Source organism: Vitis vinifera, chromosome 14, assembly GCF_030704535.1.
Source record: "Vitis vinifera cultivar Pinot Noir 40024 chromosome 14, ASM3070453v1".
Classification (NCBI taxonomy): domain Eukaryota; kingdom Viridiplantae; phylum Streptophyta; class Magnoliopsida; order Vitales; family Vitaceae; genus Vitis; species Vitis vinifera.
This window is the reverse complement of record NC_081818.1, coordinates 27,408,199-27,433,494: the sequence shown is the minus strand read 5'-3', so window position 1 is coordinate 27,433,494 and position 25,296 is coordinate 27,408,199. Positions and strand designations below refer to the sequence as shown.

The 25,296-nt window shown below is 34.9% G+C and overlaps 1 protein-coding gene across 1 annotated transcript in view; it reads right to left on the bottom strand.

Moving 5' to 3' along the window:
* LOC100245681 (protein RST1) overlaps positions 1 to 25,296 on the bottom strand; it is a 29,675-nt gene continuing 4,379 nt past the window's right edge. Inside the window, exons 9-25 of the mRNA XM_010662568.3 lie at positions 22,523 to 22,598; positions 20,859 to 20,990; positions 20,692 to 20,773; positions 17,291 to 17,363; positions 16,020 to 16,188; positions 15,570 to 15,700; positions 15,382 to 15,473; positions 14,776 to 14,867; positions 14,475 to 14,690; positions 14,291 to 14,368; positions 12,634 to 12,816; positions 6,543 to 7,442; positions 6,153 to 6,458; positions 3,582 to 4,244; positions 2,807 to 2,957; positions 2,540 to 2,658; positions 1 to 646 (exon numbers count right to left, since the gene is read on the bottom strand). Coding sequence (XP_010660870.1) covers positions 278 to 646; positions 2,540 to 2,658; positions 2,807 to 2,957; positions 3,582 to 4,244; positions 6,153 to 6,458; positions 6,543 to 7,442; positions 12,634 to 12,816; positions 14,291 to 14,368; positions 14,475 to 14,690; positions 14,776 to 14,867; positions 15,382 to 15,473; positions 15,570 to 15,700; positions 16,020 to 16,188; positions 17,291 to 17,363; positions 20,692 to 20,773; positions 20,859 to 20,990; positions 22,523 to 22,598 — 3,832 coding nt within the window. The 3' untranslated portion in view covers positions 1 to 277. The remainder of the gene's footprint in view (positions 647 to 2,539; positions 2,659 to 2,806; positions 2,958 to 3,581; positions 4,245 to 6,152; positions 6,459 to 6,542; positions 7,443 to 12,633; positions 12,817 to 14,290; positions 14,369 to 14,474; positions 14,691 to 14,775; positions 14,868 to 15,381; positions 15,474 to 15,569; positions 15,701 to 16,019; positions 16,189 to 17,290; positions 17,364 to 20,691; positions 20,774 to 20,858; positions 20,991 to 22,522; positions 22,599 to 25,296) is intronic.

The following is a 25,296-nucleotide window of genomic DNA, read 5'->3' as shown; positions in this document are numbered from 1 at the left end:
TGTTACATGACATGAACTACATCAAATTAAATAGATTGTTAGAACACATCAAAACACATGCTTTTACTTCACTGTTAGAGAAAGGAGGGCTTTGAGTTTCTCAGAAGTTCCAGATGAGAAATTTTTCTTTTAAATAAATGCCCAACATACATTACAAGAAGGTACTAAACTAAAGGAGGGTCAAGAGTAGCTCTACACGTTAAAAGGGAATGAGCCACTTCAAGTCAGCCGAAAATTACAAATGCTGCATTTTTTTCACAAAACAGTTGCTCGAATCTCAGGGTAGAATCATGTTGGCAAGCCTGAGTTGCTTTTCAAGAGGCAAGTAGTCCTTCAAAGAAACACAGGTGTGATACATCACATGCGTAAGAAATGCGGCCATGGCATTCTCGCTGTTGTCAATAGAGTGCAGACTAGATGAATATGAATCATCAGCATGTGATATATGTGTGGCCCAGTTGTAAATGCGCTCCGTCAATGTCCACAGACGAGAAACCAGGGATTCTGCAACAAACTCCCAATTTGGTTCTGATAGAAGGGAGGTGAGGGTGACTGGTAGGTCACTCAACACAGTAAATCGATCTAGAATTAGGAAAGGCATATATTTACAGCAACTACCAGAAAGTAGACCAAGAAACTGCAACGCCTACACAAGGAGAATTTATGTCAGAATATGAAGGCAGGAAAGGTGTTGGGTTTAACAAAAAAAGGGCAAGGATCATATCAGCACATATTTTATAAATTACTGGTGGAAAAGTTGGATCAATGCACTGGAGCAGAATGGTATTTAACATGAGGACTTGAGTAAAAATGTAAAATACTAGAAATTGTTAGACATGCCATCTGAACAAGATATCAGTGTCATCCATTGTGCCACATCTCAACTATTTGCAGCCAATTATAACATAAGACCTTTTTGCCACTCAAGGATGTTGAATAGAATTTCTTAATGCACTATGCTATTTAGATCGAATTGAAATAATAAAATTGATTTGGAAAATAATTTTAAATTGAAATTTTAAAAAGAAAAATTTTATTTTTCCAAATCTTTTAAGAAATTTAGAAAGGAATTTAAATTAAGGATTTAAAATAAAAAAATCTTTACAAATTTTTCTAACATTCTTAAGTTCACTAAATTGTGTTTTTTTTTTTTTATTAATAAAATATGATTTCTAAATAGATTCCAAGTCCACAAGGTTTTCTCTAATATAAATATGCCTATTGGGAGAGTTCTCTAAAGAACTCATGCATCTAAGCTTTAAGTGATTATTTTTTGCATTTAACCTAAAACTCTCAAAGGTGTTCATTTTCATTCTTGGGTTCATGAAAGAGAATCACATCCCCTCAAAGCGTTGGCATTGCAAACATCAAATTAAGTGTAGTTTTTAGGATGCAAGTCTTAGGGAGTAGCAACCGTCAGGTTAATTTGTGAACTTGTTCTTCTTATTTAGTGGATTTAGTGTTATCAAACGCAATTGTTTGGGTCGCCTAGGCCACTAGGCCAAGTGGGGCAAATAAAAGTCGCATCTTGAAGACCAAGCAAGGTGGCTTCAAAGAGGCGATGCCTAGGTTGTCGCCTTCAGATAAGATACAAGGCATAGAAACGAATGTCTTTGACTACGGATTAAGATTAAACATACTTAATTGTAATTTAATTTAATTTAACATTAGATTAAACAAAATATAAGATGGATTATTATATTATGAATCATAGTGATAATGAGATAGAGGGCTATCAATCTAATCTTGATGGAAGTGATGACAATTTTAATTTCAATGATGATTATGATGATGATGATGCCCAAAGCTTCTCTAAGATGTTCAGTCTCTTATTTTATTTTTTATTCTGATTTTTAAATGTCTAGAAAATTAGAATATGTATTTGGACAGAATGATTTCCCTAAACAAAATGATGTTTAATATGATATGGGGTATAATATTTAATACTTTGAATAATTATTCTTATTCTTTAAATTTTATAAGACACTATAAGGGATGAAAAATTAGTAGTGTTGATCATTGAAAATGACACTTATATTGGTTTAGTATCGAATAGGTAAATATACTTATATTCTTTATCCTCTTATTATAGTCAGGTTATTGCCTTGTTTATTGCCTTTCTCCTTAGGCTAAAAAGGAATCTTAACCCCTTAACATTGCCATATGATTTTGACAAATTCAGTGGATTATAGCTCTATGTCTCTGACCTCATGATTTTTACATCCGTAAAGTCAAGAGACTTTGTGGGAGGTTTTTCACATAAATTGTTGTTTCCTTGTACCATTGTTAAAGAAAAAATTTAAAATAAAAATTTGGCCTGAAAAGAAAAGAACTACCTGTTTATCTGCCTCTAGGTAGTTCCATGAAACAAGATTAATAACTCTCAGAATCGGAAGGAAAAGAACAGATGCATCATTGTTTACAGATAAAAGCTAAAATTACTACCATGAAACTGCACTAGGCTGTATTTCCTGATTTCAGGGTGGAATCCAATCAAATTTATTAACGAATGGTTTTAAACTAAGGGATTGGTGCATACCGTGGAAGGATAATTTGTTATGCAGCTGATTTCAACAGTATCAACAAGCCATTGTCTCTTGACAATTCCTTCAGCGTGTTGCAAAGCTGCAACAACTTCAATAAGCACATCCCATATACCTGCAGATTTGAAAAGTTCAAATACTTGACTTTAAACGTAACGCTTAGAAGATGAAGAGGCACCAGATAAATTCTCATTTCCATTAAGCATTATAACAGAAAAAATAAATAAATAAATAAAAATTTTGAACTTTTCATAGAAACTAACCATGTGATCCAGTGTTCAAAATATAAGCTTTTAGTCTTCCCAGCTCAGTCAGTGGGATGGAATCTATCTTAACAAGCCTGGCTCTCGCTTGAATCTTTTTTGCCACTTGAATAAAATGGTCATCTCCTTGGACTAGATCTGCCTCTAAAACCTGTGTGATGCACAAGGCAGCTACTCAGAATCAAATGAATTGCAGGGTTCAAGTTCTGTAATGAGTACATCATAGAGCAGTCCATTAAACTCAAATACTAAGGAACTGACTTCCACCTAATTTAAAATCCAATAAAACAAAGGCCAACATGACGTTATTTTGGCGACTTTTTTAACCAATAAAGAATTTTTAAGCTGAATTACATTAACTTGATAACAGCATTTTTTGTGAAGTGGCCAACTGAAACAGAAATTTTCTTAAGGGAAAATTTTCTACAGGGCTCCTGTAGGAACAGATTGAAGTTTACACTGTTTGTTCCATTTCTTGAAGGGGCAAGAGGAGAAAATTTAAAAGGAAACGTAAGAGAGGAGTGAACAAAATTTAAAGGGTCTCTACCTCAGCCTGAAAATGCTCCATGTTAACTTCTAATTTTCTTTCCACATATTATTTAATTTAAATTACGAGTTTCGAAGAAATCTTTAAGCAACACATAAAAAAGTAATACCCTTAGTTTTTCCTCTTTTTTCTTGTTACTCAAAATCTAAATGAAAGGAAGGGAAATTTAGAACTTTTCCTTTCTCCACTTCTTCAGTACCAAACAGGATGTTCAAAAAACCTGATTACCTGCAGAAGATCCAATAGCCAACCCCGTCTAGACTTGCCTAAGCAATTAATAGCCTCAGACCACTCCTCTTTAGAATCCACCTGATCCACTCCTAGGATGCCACCAGATTGCACTGCAGGCAGCAAGGAAAAGAGCACCTCCATGCATTTCTCAATGTTTGTTATATACTGTAGGGAGTCAACAGAAGCTTCATCCAGACAATGATCAAGACCCTTCCAGCATGAAACCCGTAACAAGCTTTGCTGACCAGGGTTATAGCCTTGATGAGAAGAAACTGAAGAAGATAGGTAGACAGTAATGTCATCAAACAATTTCTCAAGCCTGGAGCCAGAAAATATCTTTATCAGATCTTCCAGGTGAGAGAGCAAATGTGACTGCAGATTTAGCTCAAGGGAGCTGAACCTGGAGAGTTCAGAGATCTCATCAAGGAAACTTAAGAGTGAATCAAATTGGTTTGCATGAGCCAATGAGAACTGTAGACATTCCTCCCTAAGGGTTACTTTCTTAAGATTTGAATCTAATGGTTTCAACTCAGAAACTTGAGCCTCATATCTCATGCAGCGTCTAATGATTGCTCCCCAATCCAAGGCTGGCAACCTTGGGGCTTGGGAAAGGCACCTCAAAACAGTTTGTACTGTATTAACATGTGAGATCACACCTGGCTGAATTTCAGAAAATAGTGAAAATAAGAGGATTTAAGCAGCATGATATTTAACAAAAATACATGCTTATTTTCAGACAAGAAAATAAGAAATTCAGACAAAGTACATGAAGCAAAGAATACAAATTCAGAGAAGAAGCAAAATAACCAAAGTACATGCCTATTTGCAAAGTAAAATTGAAATAATTTGATGAAGTGCTCCATGTTATATATCACAAAGAATACAATCTTTTGCTAATTTGCAGTGAGAGGGTTGGGAAAATAGAATTTTTGCATGATAGAACTTAATGGCATTAAAAAATAGATCCAACAATGAGTTTGAATCACAACCTACCCTTCTTTGATTACTAATCCAAGATAATGAAGATGGTGCGTATATCCTGGTGAGTAATTTTCCTCTATCACCTAAGTTTCACGCATTTTGCTCAAGTGATATCTACACTTACCTCTTCTGTTGTAGTTGTGCTCACCTTAAAACTTGTAAATTCTAAATTTTGTCTCCCTGATTCTAATTTAGAACTCGAACTTTAGTTTCATAAACCAAAACCACATCATACTATAGCATCAATAAGCAAAATACATCATTGGGTCATCTCTTGAATATGGTTTATCCATATAGTTAAAAAGCATGATATGCATTGTGAACCCAAGTTTTTACAAGTTCAAGTTTTTAGGAAAATTGGTAGTTCAACATGGTATTAGAGTCTCCTTTGATGGGAAGTCATGTGGTCGAGCCTCACCGTATATTTATTTTCCCAGTTTATTGTGTAAGCCCAAAAAAAGGCTAATTGTGTTTGTTTGCCTATGGGTCTATGTATCTTCCCTCATGCGGGTATGGGGCCGCACATAAGGGAGGATGTTAAAGAGTATGTTGGTATGATATACATTGAGTACCCAAATTCTATAAATTTAAGCTTTTAGGAAAATTGGTAGTTCACCACATACCATAGATAAGTCCCCAAAATGACCCCTAATATAAAGCTATTGTGGTTGGAGTTTTGCTTATTTCTTCTCCAACTAAAAAAAGAAAAATAAATAAATAAAATAATTTCAATCCTAATTTGGTATTTTAACTTCCTTAAAACAATCGACAACTTTGATGCATGGTGAAGCTAGGTAACTATTTACCACTAAAATTATGAAGTTTTTTTTAAAGAAAAACCAAAGACCAAGCCTGAATGGAAACTTAATGGAGCACCAATAACTTTATAGTAATAATCAGTTTCATGAAGCAACTAACAAATTCATCATTAAAAACCCATCTTTTATTAGGATGAACTAAGATCAGGAGCCTGTAATCTAGTCACAACAGATTTCCACTAGTCTTAAACTGGCTTGACAAACATACAACAATTTGTAACAGGTGCTAGGAAAGCAAAATGTGAAAAAGATGAGTTAACTATTAAAGAAAGCCCTCTCAAATTTGTAGTGTACTTTCTATTGGGAGAATCAAAAGTGCTTTCTAATGCTTCAAAATGTTTTCCTTATAAAAATCAGATATTTAGCAAAGTTTTAAAAATCTAGAGAATCACTTGAAGTGATTCTTCAATGAGCACTCAATAGGTGCTTTTTCCAAAAATCACTCTTTTGTCGTGTAAAACATTACCAAAAACACTGTCAAAGATATTTTATTTATATCCACATACTAACTGATTTTAGATGAAAGCACTTTTGATAGAAGTGCTACTGACAGAAGTGCTATACACTAAAAGCGCATTTACAAGAATCACTCCCAAACAAGGTCCCAAGTTTAGACATCAGGTCCATAGCATTAACATCAAGATAAATAAGATTCTAGGAATAAATATCAATATAAAAAACATTTGCATGTTGTGGAGAATAACTGCCTGAGATTTAAAAGAGCAAGAATAAAAGGGGACTTATATAGAACTAGTGGAAAGGGACCTACCCCAGAATAATTCAACTGCATAAGCCACAAAGAGAGCTTCATAACTGTACTGTCCTCAGAAAAGCTTTGAGAAACAGACTTAGAACCATCGGCATCAGTCTGGAAATGGTGGCCAAAGTTTTGAAGTTCTTTAGGCTCTTTGGACCACAAACGATGTCTAAGAAATGAAATTGCCCATGCTGCATATTGTTGCTGTTGATGGTCGTCAGAATTTTGTGCAACAAGAAAAATCTCTTGCATCAATGATGCCAAATGTGGCTCACAAGCAGGACTTGAAAGCAGAGGCCCCATGATATAAGAAGATTCCTGTTGAACAAAACAGTAATAGTAAAATGCATAAACAAAAAATAAAAAAACAAAAAATCCAATAAAACAGCAAAATGCAATTACCTTCTGCTCATAACCAGTCTGCAAAGAGATCATCGAAGGATAACTATGAATTAGAGTCCCAGCACCTGCTCCTAATGCATTAACAACACCAAGCATCCCACCAAAATGGATAATAGGAGGATATGGATTAGAGTAGCTTTTTCTCAACAATTCCAATAAACCTTTTACGAATTCAACTTCCAAAGGGTGCACCCCTTCATTCAAAATGCATGCAAGGAGGCTTCCCACTCCAGTGCAGGACGCCATCAGCAAGCTCTCGTGAAAGGTGCCAGATTTTTTCACAGACACTAGTTCAGAAATAAGTTCCATGTAGCCACCCACTATATGGTCCAGTTCACTATTATTCACCAGTTCAACTCTTTGGCAGAAAGCTACCACAATTGGGAGTGCAAGACAAGATCCAACCGATAAAACTATCTCAGATCTTTCATCATGAAAACTAGAGTTTTGAACTGAAGGATTCACATGTGGAATCCAAGATATGATCAAGTCTTTTATCTTAAGCACAGCTTCATGTGCCCCAGCTCTATATATTGCATTCACAGAACTTCCTAAACCTAGGACAAGTCCTGCAACACCCCATATATCTTCCTCCAAGTCATCAGAGTTCTTAGATGACAACTCAGAAGTCATAACTGTACCCATATCATATGTGTTCAGAGGGAAATATGAAGAAAGGCTTTCTAGAAGATCAGATGAAGATTGAGTAAGCTGACATATCATCTGAGATAAGGCCCTAACAATCTTTCCTAGTAAGTCCACTTCCTGCATCTTGAATGTTTCTTGACCCAAGTTAGAGTCATTCACAGCTTCAAACCTGGTAAGAAGATCTTGACATGAGAAACCCAAGCCTACTCCACAAGCTCCTTTGACAAGGGCATTTTTGCTGCCACATGCAACCTGAGAGTGCACAATATCAGTAAAATACATCACCAAAATAATTTCCATGAGCCATTTTTAATGCATACTGGGTTATCATTCCACCTAATTATCACATTTCTTTTGTATTATTCTCATGTTCAATCACATTCAGAATTAAAGTTTCCTCTGTTCCTTCTTTGTTTTCTTCTCTTTTCTCTCTCTGTTTAAGAAGTATAGACATTTACTTAAAAGTGATGGATCAGAAGTCTCCATTAATAAACAAAAGAAATTAATACAATCTAACCCCAATAAAATTATGCTTAAGCTTGTTCACAACATCCCAACAAACCTAGATCTTTGTCTTCAAATATAATCACATTTCAATCCTCCAGATTATCCAGAAAATCTGTGAAGTCTCCTATAAAAACAGGTTAAGTCCAATACAAACCACATCATAAAACCTCACAAGTCCAAAACCTTGAAAGCTCCCTGACAATGGAAAAGCTCTTGATTATCTAATCTGTCAACCAAGACCATCCCGCTACAATTTAGATAATCAGCCATAAGAATCTAATCTAAGAATCCTATCCACACAAAGATGCAAATTTTTTAGGGCAGCAAAGAACTATGAACTATTGTAAGCAGGAACAGGCATAGGCTGGGCAATAAACTGAGACCCATAAGGGTGGAGAGGGTAAAGAAGAGAAATGGCATGTGCGCCAAGCTGGACTAGGTGATGGCACAGAAGCAAAAGTGTGTTGCTTAATTAACATGAGGAAATTAAAAGAACAATATAAGCATAAAACTTCAGTTACATTCAACTTTCTGGAAGAATGGAATTAGGGAAGTTGTGATTTTCTAGAGAGAATTAGGCAATCCCGTGATCAAAGGGATTTGTTGTAATTGAGTTAGGAAAATTCCTAATTTAGGTGCTACAATTTATATATATATGCGAGTCTGTACAAAAAGGAATTAAGGAAATGAATATTTTACCTTGTCTTCCTTCCATTTCTCTTCTACATGGTATTAGAGATTAGGCTCGTAACTTTGGGAAAATAAATTTTTTTTTTGGCCTTCATTGCCGAGTTGAAGACCAAAATCAACCTAAATCATTGATCCTAAAGTCTCCTCTCGACCAAATCAAGCCATTGCAACAAATCAAGTTGTGACCGTAACACCAAAGCAGTCATCATCACCACGCCATCGCATCACGCCCTCTCCAGATTGCGAACTCATCGCAAACTAGAAGCTCATGCTCTCTGTCCTTCATTGCCAGTGAGTGCATCGTCGAAAACAACAAAGGATCACATCCTCTGTCATTCACTGTCGAGGAGATCATGCCGCTAGCAAGATCACTAGTTTTGGAGTTTCAATGCAACCACCATCGGCGAAATTCCACCACCATCAACGCCCTCGCCATCACCCCTATTGTCGTCTTTGTCTTTGCCTTACATCACCCTCACCCTTGGATCTCACTATTGTTGTTGTTGTCGTCTTAGGATCTCGCCATCGCCCTTGGCTTCGCCTCACCCTCAACCTCACGACAACACCTCTATTTTCCCGCAAAGGCTCTAATGCCTCAGCTAGTTTAAGTGTTTAGGTTTGGCTATTTAAGCCTAATAGTGTAAAAAATAAAAAAAATAAAATAAAATAAAATAAAATAAAAAAGGAAAATGTTAGAGGTATCAAAAACTACCAATCACTGCTCAATTTGAAGGAGTGATTACTAGTCATAACATAGGAGAATTGCAGAATATTCAAGCAGTATACAGGTTTAATGGGAAGAATTATTTAAAATGGTTGCAGCTTGTTCATACCTTTCTGAAGGGAAAAGAGAAATTAACTCATTTCTTGGGAATGGGACCAAGGAAAGGAGACCCTCAGTTTGATGCTTGGGATGAGCAAGGCTCAATGATTATGGCATGATTGTGGAACCCAATGACGCCTGAAATTAGTGACACTTGTATTTTCTTGACAACTGCTAAAGACATTTAGGATGCAGTTCACCAGATAAACTCGAAGGCACTAGATGCAGCACAAGTGTACGAAATTAAAGTGAAGACCGAAGCAACAAAACGGGTAAACAAAACAATCACGAAGTCTACCAATATGTTGAAAAACCTATGGCAAGAACTTGATCATTATTGATGCATTAAGACAAAAATGTCTTGAGGATATAGCAATCCTGAAGAATTATATAAAAAAATATTGAGTCTATGATTTCTTAATGGGTCTCAATGTTGAGTTTGATCAAGTTAGAGTTCAAATTCTAAGCAAAGAGATTCCAACTTTGAATGAGACTATCTCTATCATCTAAGCAGAAAAAAGTTGAAGTGTCATACTTAAACCTCAAAATATGGAAGCCTAGGCAATGGTTGCTAACAAAAGAAGTGATCAAAAGGCTAGCACTACTAATAATAAAAAGATTGATTGATCAAGAGTTTCAAACCGTGATAACAGGGATAACTTATAGTGCACTTACTACCAGAAGCCTAGACAGTCACGAGAGAAATGCTAGAAACTTCATGGTAAGCCAACCACATCTAGCAAAGAGTGGGGTTACAATGGAGGGCAACGGAGGGATAATGAGTAAGCTAACTTGTCTTAAGTTTAGCCAATCGAAGAAAAATCCCTAGAACAAGGCGGATTCAATCAGGAGAAGATTGAAAAATTGAGAGCTTTGTTAGGAACTCTTGAGAAACCTTCAAGTAAGAAATCTTCATGTACCCATTCGCTAGCACTTAAAGGTAAGTTTCCTATTTCCATTGGATTAAAAGCCTCATATCAAACCTTAGCCGCTTCTTGGGTTTTAGATTCAGGTGCCACATATCACATGACCCATTCATCACACAAATATAACAACTACAACCCTTATCCAAGCAGTAGGAAAATAGCCACAATAGATGGTTCATTAACCACTGTCGTAGGTGTAGGAGATGTACAAATTAGTCCTACACTCACACTTAGAAATGTGTTTCATGTTCCCAAGTTGTCCACTAATCTTGTCCTTATACAAAAGCTTACATAAGATTTAGGTTGCAATGTGAATTTTTACCCTACTCACTGTACATTTCAAAACCAAGAATTAGGGAAAATGAATGGACTTGCTAAGGAACAGAACGGGCTATACTACCTTGAGACATCAAGCGAGTTATTTGTATCTTTTCTTTCTAAGCACCACCTTATTAATAAAGAAAAATTTTGGCTTCATCATCGTAGATTTGGACATTTGTCATTTAGAACTCTTAAGATTTTGTTTCCTTCTTTATTTAGGAAATTAGATGTTAAGAGTTTCCATTGTGATTTATATAAACTTGCCAAACACAAGCATTCAACCTTCCTCACCAATAATAATAAAAAAAGTTCAGAGCCCTTCCTCTGTTCCTAATATATCTAAGGCACGTTGGTTTGTGTCTTTTATCGATGATTGTACTAGGGTCTCTTGGATTTTTTTACTTAAACACAAATCTTACATGAGTTTTGTTCTTCAAAACTTTCATAACATGATAAAAAACCAATTTGGTGTCACCATCAAGAGGTTTTGGTCCGACAATCCAAAAAGGTTTTTATCTCACCAAATGTTAATTTCAACGAGAGTGAGTCCTATTTTTCTACTCCTTATCTTCAAGGGGAGAATTTCATCAAGGAAGACAAGGATCAAGATTCCTATCTCATTGATCCCTCTCTCATTGACCCTCATACAGTCTTTGGTTCAGTGTCTAATCCAGTATTCGTATCGCACTTCTTTGAACCTGAGTCGTCGTCGCCGCTTAAGCCTACTCCGAAGAAACAAATGACTAAAAAAGTGTACTCAAAGAATAAAGTTGCAACCCTAAACTTATATAAGTCCAAAAATTTGAACCAACTGCTAGAAATGAGGTAACAATTTCTAATCCTTCCACACAAACTGAGTCAAAACTTCAGTCTAAAAAATCTATAAACCAAAATCTTTCTATTACCATCAGGAAGGGAACGAGGGAATGCACTAAAAACTCTTTGTATCCACTTTCTCATGTTATGTCATGCAAAAAGTTGTCTCCATCCCATAAGAGTTCTCTCACAAGTTTGAACGATATTCATATTTCTACCACTCTATTTGAGGCTTTATCTAATGAAAATTGGAGACAAGCCATGAATGCAGAAATAGAGGCCCTGCAAAAGAATAAAACTTGGGAGATGGTAGATTTGCCTATAAAAAAAAAAAACCAGTGGGATGTAAGTGGGTCTATACTATTAAGTATAGAGCAAATGAAACATTAGAGAGGTACAAGGTAAGACTGGTGGCTAAAGGATACACTCCGACATATGATGTGGACCATCTAGAGACATTTGTTCCAATTGCCAAGATGAACACAATCAGAATCTTGTTATCATTGGTAGCAAATAATAACAGGGATCTACAACAGTTCAATGTCAAAAATGCAATTTTGAACGGAAATATGAAAGAAGATATTTATATGGAAGTCCCTCCTAGAGTTGGCAGTGGCCCAGCCCCTAAAAAGGTGTGCAAAATGAAGAAAGTTCTGTATGGGCTGAAACGGTCTCCAAGGGTGTGGTTTGAAAGGTTTGCAAAAATAAGCAAAAGTACTGATCATCTATGATTAATTACTTGACAGGGGCAAAGCATGAAGTTGGTCACAAATACTATAGTAATTCCCAACATAATACTGCGATTACAAAGAGATTACAAAAGAAATTATGGTCCACCCTCTAAAGAAAACAGAAGTAAGAAACAAAATGACAGCCCAGACTGGATTTGGAAAAAGTAAAATTATCTATTACAACTACTTGAGGGGAACAAGGCACACAATTATTCATGGATAACATAGTAAATTCCCATCCACACATTCCAATAGAGAAGTTCAATGATAGAACCATGTGAATATGGTCTATGTCCACTCCTTGGGGCTTGTTGGTCATGACAAGGAAACTATCATAGAACTTGGAGTTGAAGAAATTGTATTGAAAAAATTGGAGAAACATGAACAGTTGAATACTATGATTAATTCATGTAAGTCACTATCTAGCATCTTATCTAGTTACAATTGTTAAGTATTTATATTGAACCTGTTGAGTTACTATAGCCTTAGAATTGAATGATCCACCCAAATTGAATTACAAATACAAATCATTTCACTTGGAAAGAACTTCCACGATAAGGACACATGAGGATATAAATAAAATTAACATTTCAATATTCCAAACAGCACAAAACCAGAACTCTGTATACCTCAATAAGTCCGGTGATATTCTGGAATTTTTGCTTATGATCGGTTACATGCAGGCAACTTGAGATCAACCCGAGAGCAATAGCAGCAGACCATTGGCGGTATTCATGTTCATACTGGAATAACCAGTTTAACAGGAACGTTGAAGCAGTTGATTTAACAGCATGGGCCTCTGGAGGCAAGACCTGCCAATAGCAGGCCAAGACAAATGGTTAAACTGGGCTAAACATACTAATTTATACATCTAAATCCAGCTCAAAACACAGTACTGAAAAAACAGAAGTCCATGTCATGATAAATCGGCAACAGAACTTTTTTTTGCAAGGGAATCAGAGTGGCTACAAGTCAACAGAGAGAACAGAGCAATATTGACACACACTGACACTAGATCTCATAAAATCATATTGTGAAAAATAACTCCATGTTCAAATTGATAGCTGCAAATAAACAAATATATTCATCCAAAGTTCAGAAGAGATGAGACATCTGTCTGCAAGCCAAAAATCATGAAGTGACATTTCCATCTCCCTTAACTCATACAAACTACAGATACACATTAAAGAAACCTAGAATTAGAAGTTTCCTAAATAAGAAATTGCTTAGCCTTACCATAAAATTATCAATATAGCATATCTTTAACTTCTTACATTAAAATTCACCACAAATTTCCACCGTCAAAGAAGACATGTTAAATTATTTACCATTATGAAACTAATTCTATTTTGACTCATTATATCCCAAAGATGGAACCTGTCGGTTCACAGAATCAACCCTTGTTAATATGTACCAATTGTGGACGTCTTTGAGAATCCCATTTTTCAAGAATATGAAAGTCTGTTCCTCATTGCATTCCCTGATATAATGTTTGTATAAATTTTATTTATTTATTGGTTAAAAATTTTTTTTAAAAAAAAGTGACTATTAAGCTCTTGGATGGTCAAATTTAAGCTAAAACCTTATGCTATGAGGAAATAAAATTCAATTAAACCCAAAAAAGTCATATGCATACAGCACATTGAGCTTGAGAAACAATGCCACCTGGGCTTTAGAGGAGTTGAACAAGCAACCATGGCTTTCTAGGATGCAGTTATATAAATGCCTCAGAAATCATATTTTGTAAAACCAAAGGTTTGGCAGCTAGCCATTTTGCAAATGGGTGTCAACCTAAAGGGCTAATTTTAAAGAGCACTGAACAAACATATCAACTTCATCAATACTAAGTGACAAAAACCAAACAAAAGTAACAGATCCATGTTTCACTACAATCAAAGGCTACATTTGGTTCCTGGAAAGTACTAAAATACTAAGAAAAATGATTTTCTCATATTTAGTTTTACTATAAATAAAATACAATTAAAATTAGTTAGAAATTTATATATTTTTAATTATTTAATCTTTATTTAAAAAAGTTAAAATAAGTTAAACGAGTTTAAAGTAACGTATAAAAATAATTTATTGACTTGAAATCTACTTTTTATTTTTCTTCACATTTTCTTTTCTTCTACTTTTCCTTTCTATTTTCTTTAGCTCACATTTTCCCCTCAAATATTCCAAGAACCAAACATAGCCTAACCAATGGAATATGCCTAAGCTCAGGCTCTTGGAATCTGAATGCATAAGAATAAATAACAACATTTACCACCATCTTGAAACTATTACCACGCATAGGGCACTTATGGCTAGTGCAATGTTTTCAGCAGATCGGGGGATTGATTCTTCTGCAATTCTTCTCATACTCTGCATGATAATGGAGGAGGAAGAATACATCATGCACAAAAAAAGATTTTCAAACTGATGCAAATAAATGACATAGGCAAGATGAAAGTAAAAGAGGATAATGAACCTTCAGAATAGCATTAGCAGCTTTAGAAGTTTTATCCAAAATGGTAGTTGGTGCTTTAGCATTGAAGGACGATATATTAGCCCTCATCCATCGTTGCATGAAGGGCTTCCACGATTGCAGTGAAAGAAGTGCAAGCAAAATATTTCTTGAGAGCTGAAGAGATGCTGCTATTTCAACTACAGCATTCTCATATCTAGTATGTACCTCTTGCGATCCCTTAACACCAAGTAATGAAGAGTTAAAGTAAAGGCACATAAAAAAAAACACAACAAAAGCCTTTTAGCATTTATCAGTCTCTCACTTTTGATACCCCTTGATAACTCACACCCTTGGGAGTGAAGGAAAGGCATAAAAGCGCTGCACCAGGTAACACTTTAGAGTTACTGTTTTTTCCTGCAAATGAATAACTTAGAAGGTTTTAGTTGCACAGGTTATATTGATAGAGAATCACAAAGAATAAGCAATCTTACTACTTTACCATCACACCACTAAAATCTTCTATTTGCCTAAATTTATTAGAAAAAATTATCATTTCTGGTTGAATTTGACATAACTTTCAAGTTTCTTATTCAATCTACAAAATGCAAGTTTCAATTATCCTTCTGTCTTGCTTATCAAAAAAAAAAAAAAAAAAAAAAAAGATATAAATTGTCCTTCTGAATCATCTTCACTTAAGTTGTTGAAAAGATTGAACTCTGTTGATTTTATATAGGCTGTGCCAGTTACTCATCAAAAAAGCTACTTATATATCCTCAAAAAGTCGAAATGAGGCCACAAAGATAATGGAGAATGAGAAAGCATTCTCATTTAGAAGTTTGCTCACATCCAACAAACCAGACACTTACAAATAACCAACATTTATTTTAAATGATACAAACAAAGAATTATAGCTCAGCACACTTGATACCTGAAGAGAAAATAGCCTGAGGGAATACATCGAGCAACTTCTCAATCTTGTTTACCATGACTTTTTTCTCCTTTATTAATCTACGCCGAGTACTGAAGCAAATTGAAAAAGGTCAGAGTACTGAAAACTTAATTATTTCCTTCAGCATGTACAACAGATAGAAAATATAGATGAAATGCATTCTTAACATGTGCTCATAGGTTATAATCTTGACTTCAAATTCTTCCATAGTCCTGATTGCTCCAGGATTTGTCTCGGAGATAAGCAACTCCAAGTTCCTTTTCTTGAAATCAGGAATACTTTTTTCAATATGTGGTACCTGATAATACATTACAAGAACAGAAGTGAAATCTACATGATTGCACACCACAAATGTTATAAAGTGCAGAAAAATTATCAGATTACTGAGTCAAGTGATCAAGATAGACGCAGACAAAAGAGGAAGTAGAGGCAGCAGATGAGTTTTGAAATTCCTTTTAACCTATCAATAAGAGTGGCCATAAAATTGTACAATGCATCTCACCCACCCAACAAGAAAAGAAAAAGTAAAAAAATAAATAAATAAATGAAAAATGAAGACCCATGCATGGGGAAAATTTAAGTGACAAGCAATAGGACCAAACATTCACAAAATTTACCTCATAATGGATTAAGGCCTCAAATGCAGAGGTCCTTGCCTTTGCCCATAGAGATCCATGACCAGTGTGTCTAGAAGAAGCAACTTCCCATAAAATTTGCAAAACATTCCTTGAAGCTTCTGAATATGCTTCAGCATCCATAGCACCCCATCTTAAAAGAAGGCATACACTGCCAACAAAAAAAGATTAGGAAGCATTTAAGTATATCAAGATTTTAAAAAATTACTCAAGCACAGTTAAAAAGGTGTCTATGCTGCATATGTTTATCACTTGCAAATGCACCAGATATGAGGTAAAAAATATGTAGTACTACAGCAGTAACAATTGTCATGTTTTGAACATAGCTACCTTAAAAGGATACTTAAGCATATGATTGCAGTTAAGTGCAAAACTGCATACTGCAACATTAGGACCACATTTTAATACATTGTCACAAGTTTGCAAACACACACTAGCTTAAAAGTAACAGTGGTTTGTACTTGTAACAAGGGGTTCACAAGAGGTAAGCATGTCTTCATTTATTTATTTCTTTTTATTTCTTATTTCTCTATCAGGAACAAACTTTTGATTGCCAATAAATTAGTAAGTATATAGAAAAATGAGGAATTGTTCCCAGGAACACAATCTACTGTACTAAATCTGGTCAAAAGAAGGAAAGAAAGCCTATTCTGCTTTATAAAAGAAATCAGAATTTCTCAGGCTGGTAGAGAACCCCCTACAAAAGAAATCAAATGCTTGGCTCCTCACATGATTAGTCAAGTGAGAAACGCAACAAAAGGAACATCCCAACTCTTAAGCAATGTAGGAAATCTAGTGAAGCCACTAATCAGACTTTCATAAGCTCTTTCTGTCCTAGTTACCCAAGATAGGGCAACAGCAGAGTCTCCCTTCACTAGAAAATGGGAAGACCACGGGTTTAGCCTACTTCACGCCCTCCAACAAGGCTAAAAGCTCAGTCTCAATGGCTAAAGCATATCTTCTTTTAGGTGCAAATACCTCTATACAAAAAATAAAAATTAAAAATATATATATATAGTTTTACAAGTACACACAAATCCCATGCTTCAATTGCAGCTCTGTCCAGAAGCAGGAATGCTTATGGCACCAATTGAAGGTTTACAAGTAAATGTAGTCCTTTTTTAATTTACTTTTCAGGTAGAGATGCATCATTTCTTTTACCTCTTCTCGATGGAATAACATATCAATATAAAGGTTTAAGATTGAAACCCAACCCCCAACAGAATAAAGATATTACACCTAGACAGGCTTACCTATGGGCAATAATTGGGTCCACCAAGTTGCCCAATACATTCTTTGCAATGACATCCCAGGCTGTATAGAAATCTGTGCAAAAGAAAAAAAATTACCAAACTTTCACCACATTGTATGATTTTTTTTTATTATTATTAGAACTTTCAAACATTATATCCATGACTAACAAGTCTAATTCATAAAATTTAAAAAATACATATAAAATTCAACTAAAACTTGGCAATCTTCGCCCATTGTCTTTTGCCTCTTTTGCTTTTTGCAATACATCCCTTTTCTACTAGGGTTTACCCACTTTAGGTGCTTTTGTTATCTATCTTCTAATAAAAACAAATCAATTAAAACTTGAAAACAGGTAGTCTTAAAAAAATTCTTCACAACTGTTTAAACCACGATAGACTTTGTTGCTTTGCAGACTGTTCAAACAAGTTATATATATATATAACTTGGCAATATATACATAAAAGCCAAAAAATAGCAGCACGCCTTACTTAGAACCTAAACACTCCACCAGGTCCAAGATGAACAAGGAACAGTCTCTTATAGACACCCTGACCCAATCCAACAAAAAGTACATCAACGACTGTTCAAACAAGTTCTCGAAAAAATGTTTTGCCATAAAACTTGATTTTCCCTAGCAAAAAAAAAAGGTATCTTAAGGAATGTTTATATATGCTCCAAACCAAAAAACCATCCATTCTAAAAGGTGTTTTGTCATCAAAAACTTTCAGGGATATATTCTAGGCTTTTTGAAAATGAAGAAAATCTGTGCTTTAGTTGAAGAGGATCCCTCCGGCCGTTGTATGACATGTCACTGCCTGAGCCTACAGGTGCTGAGGAGAAAATGGTAAATATTTGAGGGTAATTCAGAAATGATACATGCTACATTTGTTATTTAAATAAAATAACATAGTTGCCCTGTGTAGAGCTTACTTTGAACCTAAACACTCCACCAGGTCCAAGATGGACAAGGAACAGTTTCCTATAGACACCTTGACCCAATCCAACAAAAAGTACATGAAAGACTGTTTTGCCCTAGAAAAAAAAGTATGTTAAGGAATGTTTATATATGCTCCGGACCAAAAAAACCATCCATTTTTAAAACGCCAAAAAGGGTGCACCAAAATACACAAGACGTATACAATGGTCGCCAGAAGGCGCCAAAAAAAGGACAAGGGATAACAAAAAACTACTCCCCCTCTCAGTAAAAGGCCAACCAATCAATGAAGTCAAATAAGGACATTGGCCTTCAGCTATATACAACTTTGTCCAAGACAACAAATTACAAAGAAACATAGTTTTGAGCCTTTGGTCCTAAAGCTCCTATCATCAAAGGATCTTCTATTCTCTCATTCCAAACTGTCCAAAATAGGCACAAAAGAGTTGCTCCTCACTTTTTTCCATTTCCTCCCAATAAAGCAACCACGCCAATCTAGCAGTCTTCCTTACCAAGGAAGGTAACACTCAAGAAATGCCAAAAAGGGAGAATAAAACATGCCACAAAGACCTCACCTTGCCACAATGTGGCAAAATGTGGTCAATAGTCTCCTCCTCGATATTATGAAGGAAGCATATATTAGCCAACATCCAACCCCTCCTCTGAAGCTGATCTAGACTTTTCCCTAAGATGTCTCCCAAGCAAAAAGACTAGCCTTAGGTGGAACCCACCCATTCCAAACCACCCCTACTAGAAAAGGCATTGATCTCCTAGGCTTCATAATAGAGTAGAGAGACTTAACAGAGAAAGTTCCACTTCTTGCCTCTAACCAAATCACTTTATATCTCCTTCCTCATTCACCACCTTAGCTTGCATAAGTTCCACAATCTCAATCTCTCAATCATTTAGCCGCCTAGAGAATCTAGGAGTCCAAGCACCCCTTTCGCTAGATTGAAACCACAAATCTGCCACCCACGCCTTTTTTGAATTAACCATGGCAAATAAGAAAGGAAAAGAAACAAATCAAAGGCTTATCCCCACACCATATATCCTTCCAAAATTTTACCCTCTTGTCGTTGCCCATAGAGAAGGAGACTCCACTATTGACTATCTCCCTCAATCTCCTTATGGCCTTCCATAACCCCACTCCGTACCTATCTCTCACTTCCTTAGAAGCCCCCCTTCAACCTCCCTATATTTACCACAAACCTCCCTTTCCATTGTAAAACCCCAGTTCCATTTACAAATAAGGGCCTTATTAAGTGAGGAAAGACACCTAACTCCCAAGCCTCCCTTACTCTTGTCTAAAAAGACAGTAGTCCAACTCACTAAATGTGGCTTTCTCTCTAAAGACCCACTACTCCAAAGGAAGTCCCTTTAAATCTACTCTAACCTCAAACTCACTATCCTCGGCATCCTAAACAATGATATGAAGCAAATAGGCAAGCTAGATAAAGTGCTTTGAATCAAAGTAAGTTTTCCCCCTTTGGAGATATATTGTTTTTTCCACATTGCTAATCTTTTATGATACCTCTTTTCCATCGCATCCCAAGCCCCCAACAAGTTATGAGGGTCCCCCAAAGGAAGCCCCAAACAATTGGCTAGAAGATTACCCACCTTACAACCTATTCAAAAGCTAACTCATCCAAGTTCTCCACCCTTCCCATAGGAATGAGCTTGGTCTTGATTAGATTTATTTTGAAGCCCAAAATGGCCTCAAACCACATAAGTAACCAGCTTAACTAGGTCATTTGGGCTAGAGAGGCCTCATAGAACACCCAAATACTTTTTTTTTATCTGAACAAAACACCAAATATCATAGCCAAACAACAAGTGAGAGACCTCTATTCCCTCTCCGACTCTACCATTCACCTTGAAACCAAACAAAAAATTGTCCTCCCTACCCCTCCTCAAAAGGCAATTGAACACCTCCATGGCTAGCACAAACAAGTATTGTGAAAATGGGTCCCCCTATCGTAGGCTCCTAAAGCTTTGAAAAAAGCCAAAAAGGGTGTCATTTTCAAGAATCGAGAAAGTAATTGTTGAAATGCACCATCTAAAGGGTTAATTGGTAGCCAATTAAGTCTTTACTTTGAAAAAGGTTTAACTGTAGTCTTGAACCATAGGCAAAACTTATAAATCTACACCATTGAATATTGAGGCTTAAACTTCTTACAAATTACATAGAAAAAACCTATAACAGTTATAAACCCATTAAAACCCTTTGAATATTTAAAGCTTAAGTCTCAATAGCCTCAAGGTTGTAAGCCTAAATTGAATAAGGCATAAGCCTCAATTACCTTATACTAAGACTATAGCCTGAAGGCTAATTTGCATAGTCTTGAGGCAAAACCTTAATGCGTAAGCCTTGACAACCTTTTAAAACACTGAATGGAAATATGGTAAAGCTTTTCAGATATAAACTCGAAGCAGAAGAATGTGATTATACAACACAATCAGGATTACCGATTACATCAGCTTCACAAAGATGAGCAAGACTTTGAAAGCCAAGAGATTGAATTACAGGATCTCGGCTCTCAATGCAAGCCTGTAGAACCAAAGCAAAAAGGAGAGGCCTTAGAACAGCATGCACAGAACAAAGCACAGAGAAAACAGTTTCTAGAAAGCCATACCGAAACAGACAAGATAAGGTCCACACCCCTATCAGGGTTCTTTCTGCAAACATCCCGAATGGAAGCAGCCATACTTATACAGATATTTCTCTCAGACATGAACTCGTTGAACCCTTTTGGAAGCAACACCCCCTGGAAACAAAAGTAGAGATTGAACTAAAATTTCTCCAAAAGGAACTGAACCAACAGTAACAACACAACAATAGGAGAAAGCAATGTAGTTGAGATTGGTATATGAGCATTGTAATTTAATGGTTTTCATTCACAGTTTCCATATGGAAAAGAAATGCATGATCTGCATTTAATTAATACATGGTGTTCACTTAGTTTCAACAAAATCATGTTATTAAAATCAGAATCAAGGTGCAAGTCATCTATCATCTGTCATTTCAATCAGTGTGGAATAGATTTTTTTTGATAGGTAAAAACAAAGAGAATATATAAAAAGGTAATGCCAAAAACTGTTCCAAAGTATACAGGAACAATCAGTGTGGAATAGATATTTAATCATTGTGTCACAAGCACTTCAACTTTAGTGTTTCCTTTCAATTCATCGCTGAATCAGCCTTCAAGAACCAACCTTCTGCACAAATTACAACTGCTTTCAAAAAGGTGAGCAAATTTAGGCCAGGTCTGTCCAGCATGACCAATTTTAAACTAAATAGCAGTCCTTGTGAAGGACCATAAGGATTGACCAGGGACAAATTTACAGCCAATTCAAATTCAGATCAAAACAGAAACTTACAATCTTAGCCTTGCAGTAAACTTCCAATCAATTCTGTGAAGATCACAAATCATAACAATCAAAGAAAACAGGTGTGCATGTGTGTGCATGCGTGTGGGGAGGGGGCTGGGATCTGGGCTAAGCTAAGGTAGGCTGTATTATCCAATGAAAAAACAAATTACTAGACAGTCCTGAGCCTCACGATAGAGCCACATACAAGGCCAACCTGCAGTGCCCAAGCACATTGAACAATGTATATGGCCTGGCCAAGCATGTCCCTCTGAATTCCCTCCCCCGATTAAACTGAGAATATGATTCTTTGATTCAGGGAAACAATCAATTTTTCTCAGGTCAAAAACATTCAGTGACAAAAGAGTGCAAGGTTATATCTTAAAAAAGAAAAAAGAAAGAAAAAGGAAAACACAAATAATAGAAAATTTTCTGACAGCCACACTAATTTTATCCTCACCCAAAATCAGTATACATACACATGCATACAAAAAAATAAGATAAATGAATCAAAATAATACCTAATTATTACCATAGGTATCACATCACTAATATATATCCATTGCACACTTCTCCACTTAGCAAGGGTAAATATTACTATAAAATGCAATAAGAAAAAATGAGACAATCAGAAACAACAGAAGTGCAGAACCATTTCTACATATACAAATAGCATTTCAACATACCCTAAAATCAGATTAGAAAATGGTGGACATAACTTTCTCTTCTAGCTTCCCTTAGTTAACAAATCAGAAAAGATTCAAGAAAAGAAAATTTCCAAAAAAGAATTGAAAACCCTTTATGTTCATAGAACATAATAGGTAAATTTAGTCAATATAGTTTGTGACTTGTTCCAAAGTTTGTGCCCAACTTCAAACAAATGGAGGTCTGGCATCAGAGGACAATAAAAGAAGCACATTAAAAATCTTACTTGCAAACTCCCGAAGGCACGATCATTGATCTCCCAGGTCTTACAAAGCAAACGAGTGGCTGTAGCATATAACACTCTGATTATGAAAGAATTAACAATTAATGAAACTGGATGCTGCAGCTCCTTAAAGAAAAAGAACACTAAAAAGATTGAATGTCATTAAAATAAGACCTAGGATCTCATATTTAGAGGGAGTTAGTTACTCTTTAGAGTATATTTTGTATTCTAGATCAAGGTTGTATTTTATCCAGATTTTAGGGTCTTATGTTTAGGGGGAGAAATATTTTTAGGGTTTCTAAAATTTGGATTCATGACCCTAGAAAATCGATATACTCTTTTAATTATCATTTTCTTAAAAAATTTCTGAGTTTTATGAAATTTAGGGAAGATGGACATGAATTTATTATTCTTTGTTATGATTAGGAACATTTTAATTGATCCATAGAATGATCTTGATAAGTAAAGATTATTTGAATACTTTATGATGTTGATTTAGTATTTCTAGAAATTCTAAAGTGATATGGATTTGTTTCTTCTTGTTTTTCAAAGGAAATAAAATCGAGTTATTTCTTCTTATTAATCTATGGGTCCCAAAAGTATTCAACATGTTTGAATCCTTATGTGCATAAAATAAAATATTTAAAACTTCCTAAAGTGAAAAAGGCTACCTTGGATAAATTCAAAATCCATTATTTGTAATCCAAGAGAGAATGTCATCACTTGCAAAAGTGGAAAAATCCCTAAAGTGGAACGTGCAATTATTCTAAAATTGTCCCGCAAAAAAAAAAAGATTAAAATTGAGAAATTCAAAATTTTTGGAGAATTATAAAGTCACATGATACGTATAAATATTTATGTGAAATAAATTAAGTCGTGTTAAACAGAAATCCAACTGGATGAATTTCAAATTGAATGTATCTACTTTTGAACATTAAATTAGTTGAAATAATGAAAGGAGATGGTATAAGAATCTCGGGTCATTAATGATTCTATTTCTTGAAATTGAAGTTTCTCTTTCTTCACTCATATTTTATCCTATTCAATCTTGAAAATCTTTTGAATTCTAGAAATTAAATTATTTTGGTTCTCTTCATAATTTGATGAATGATTTTTCATGTTCTATCATATCCAAACTACTTAATTTCTAGCTAATTTTCTATAAATAAAAATTCTAAGAGTGTTTAGGTATTCTAGGAAGTACCAAAAGTGTTCAATCTTTATTTTTTGGACTTTGGGGTATAATTTGAACTTTCCTTGTAACGATAGAATATATTTTAGGAAGTGGGGTCAATAAGATTTAGAGTTTCATAGAGTTACAATTTTCTTGATGTATTAGAAAGAAAATATTTTGTTGTTATTTGAATTATCTTTTGGAACTTTGTTTTCTCTCTATTGGATTGAATTTGGATATTTGATAGTTTACTCCTCTATGATTGTTTTATCATTCTTAAATTTATTATATTTGTCATTTTTGTGACCAAAAGGGGGAGTAAAAAGGTTCATCAAGTTTATTGATTATATTATTTTTCTATTTCTACCACACTATACTTTTCACGGGTTTATTGTTTAAGTGTGTGTAGATTATAGGAAATTGATATCGCTACATAAGAAATGATTTAGACTAAGATTAAGATTGGGTTCAATGAGATTTTATAAGAGTTATAAGGGACCCCATTGTATTTTTCTATTTTTTCATAAAATTTCCAAAACGGGAGATTGTTAGGGTATTTTTGCAATTTTGTTATTTTCTTACTAATTAGATACAACTTACTTCCTTGAGTCTTATTCGTTTCAAGACAACTTCGAACTTCATCAAATTCGGATTCGGGTTATTTGGAGTTGTAAAATTTAAGATATGTATTTAAAATTGGTAAAGCTTTTGGAATGACTAATACAAGAAATTAGAAAGAGAATACTTTCCATTTCCTAATTTGATTTCTACTATATTTTTAATTCCAAAATTTGGTTTAATAAATTTTAAAATTGTGTTTATCTCTAAATTTGTGTTTGATTCTAAAAATAATTTTTAGAATATTTTTTAGAAAATTTTAAATTTGTGATTATCTCTAAATTGGTATTTAATTCTAAAAAAGATCTTTGGAATATTTTAGAATTAGGAAACTCTCCATACTTCTAAAAAAGGTTTTATAAATTTAAATAGAGATGTTTTATTTAAAAGTGGTGATGGACTTTTATGAACCCTAAGACTGCATAGTCATTCATTAAAAGTTTAATTCCCCAACTATCAAACTTTCAAAATCTTTCTTGAGAGCAACTTTCAATTACAACAAAGGTTAAAGATCTCATTGTAAAACTTCAATAAAGGCTTCGAGGAATCCACCAAGGAGCATAGAGGGAGTGTTGCATCAGGGACATGGAAAAGGAGTGTAAGTGTTAACGATATAAGACCCTAGGAAGCAAGTGCATCCGATTAGGTAAATACGTGTATCATTTTCTCATAATTAGTGGATTATGTAGCATTCAATTGACCACCCATAGTTTTTTACACCTAGTAGGTTGCTAGGTGGTTTTTCCATGTTACATCCCTATGTTCACTTGTGCGATTGGTTGTATTTATATTTGCATGGGATTGATTGCTCTCAATAAATAATTAATCTAAAAGAACAAACTAAAATTGATAATAAAGTATTAATTTGGGGATTCATTTTTAGACCACCAATTCAACCCACCTTCTAAGTAGTTCTATTATCTCAAGACTAAGACATAAAAATTTATTCCAATATGCATCTAGTGTTGGAAAAAAGTGACAACCA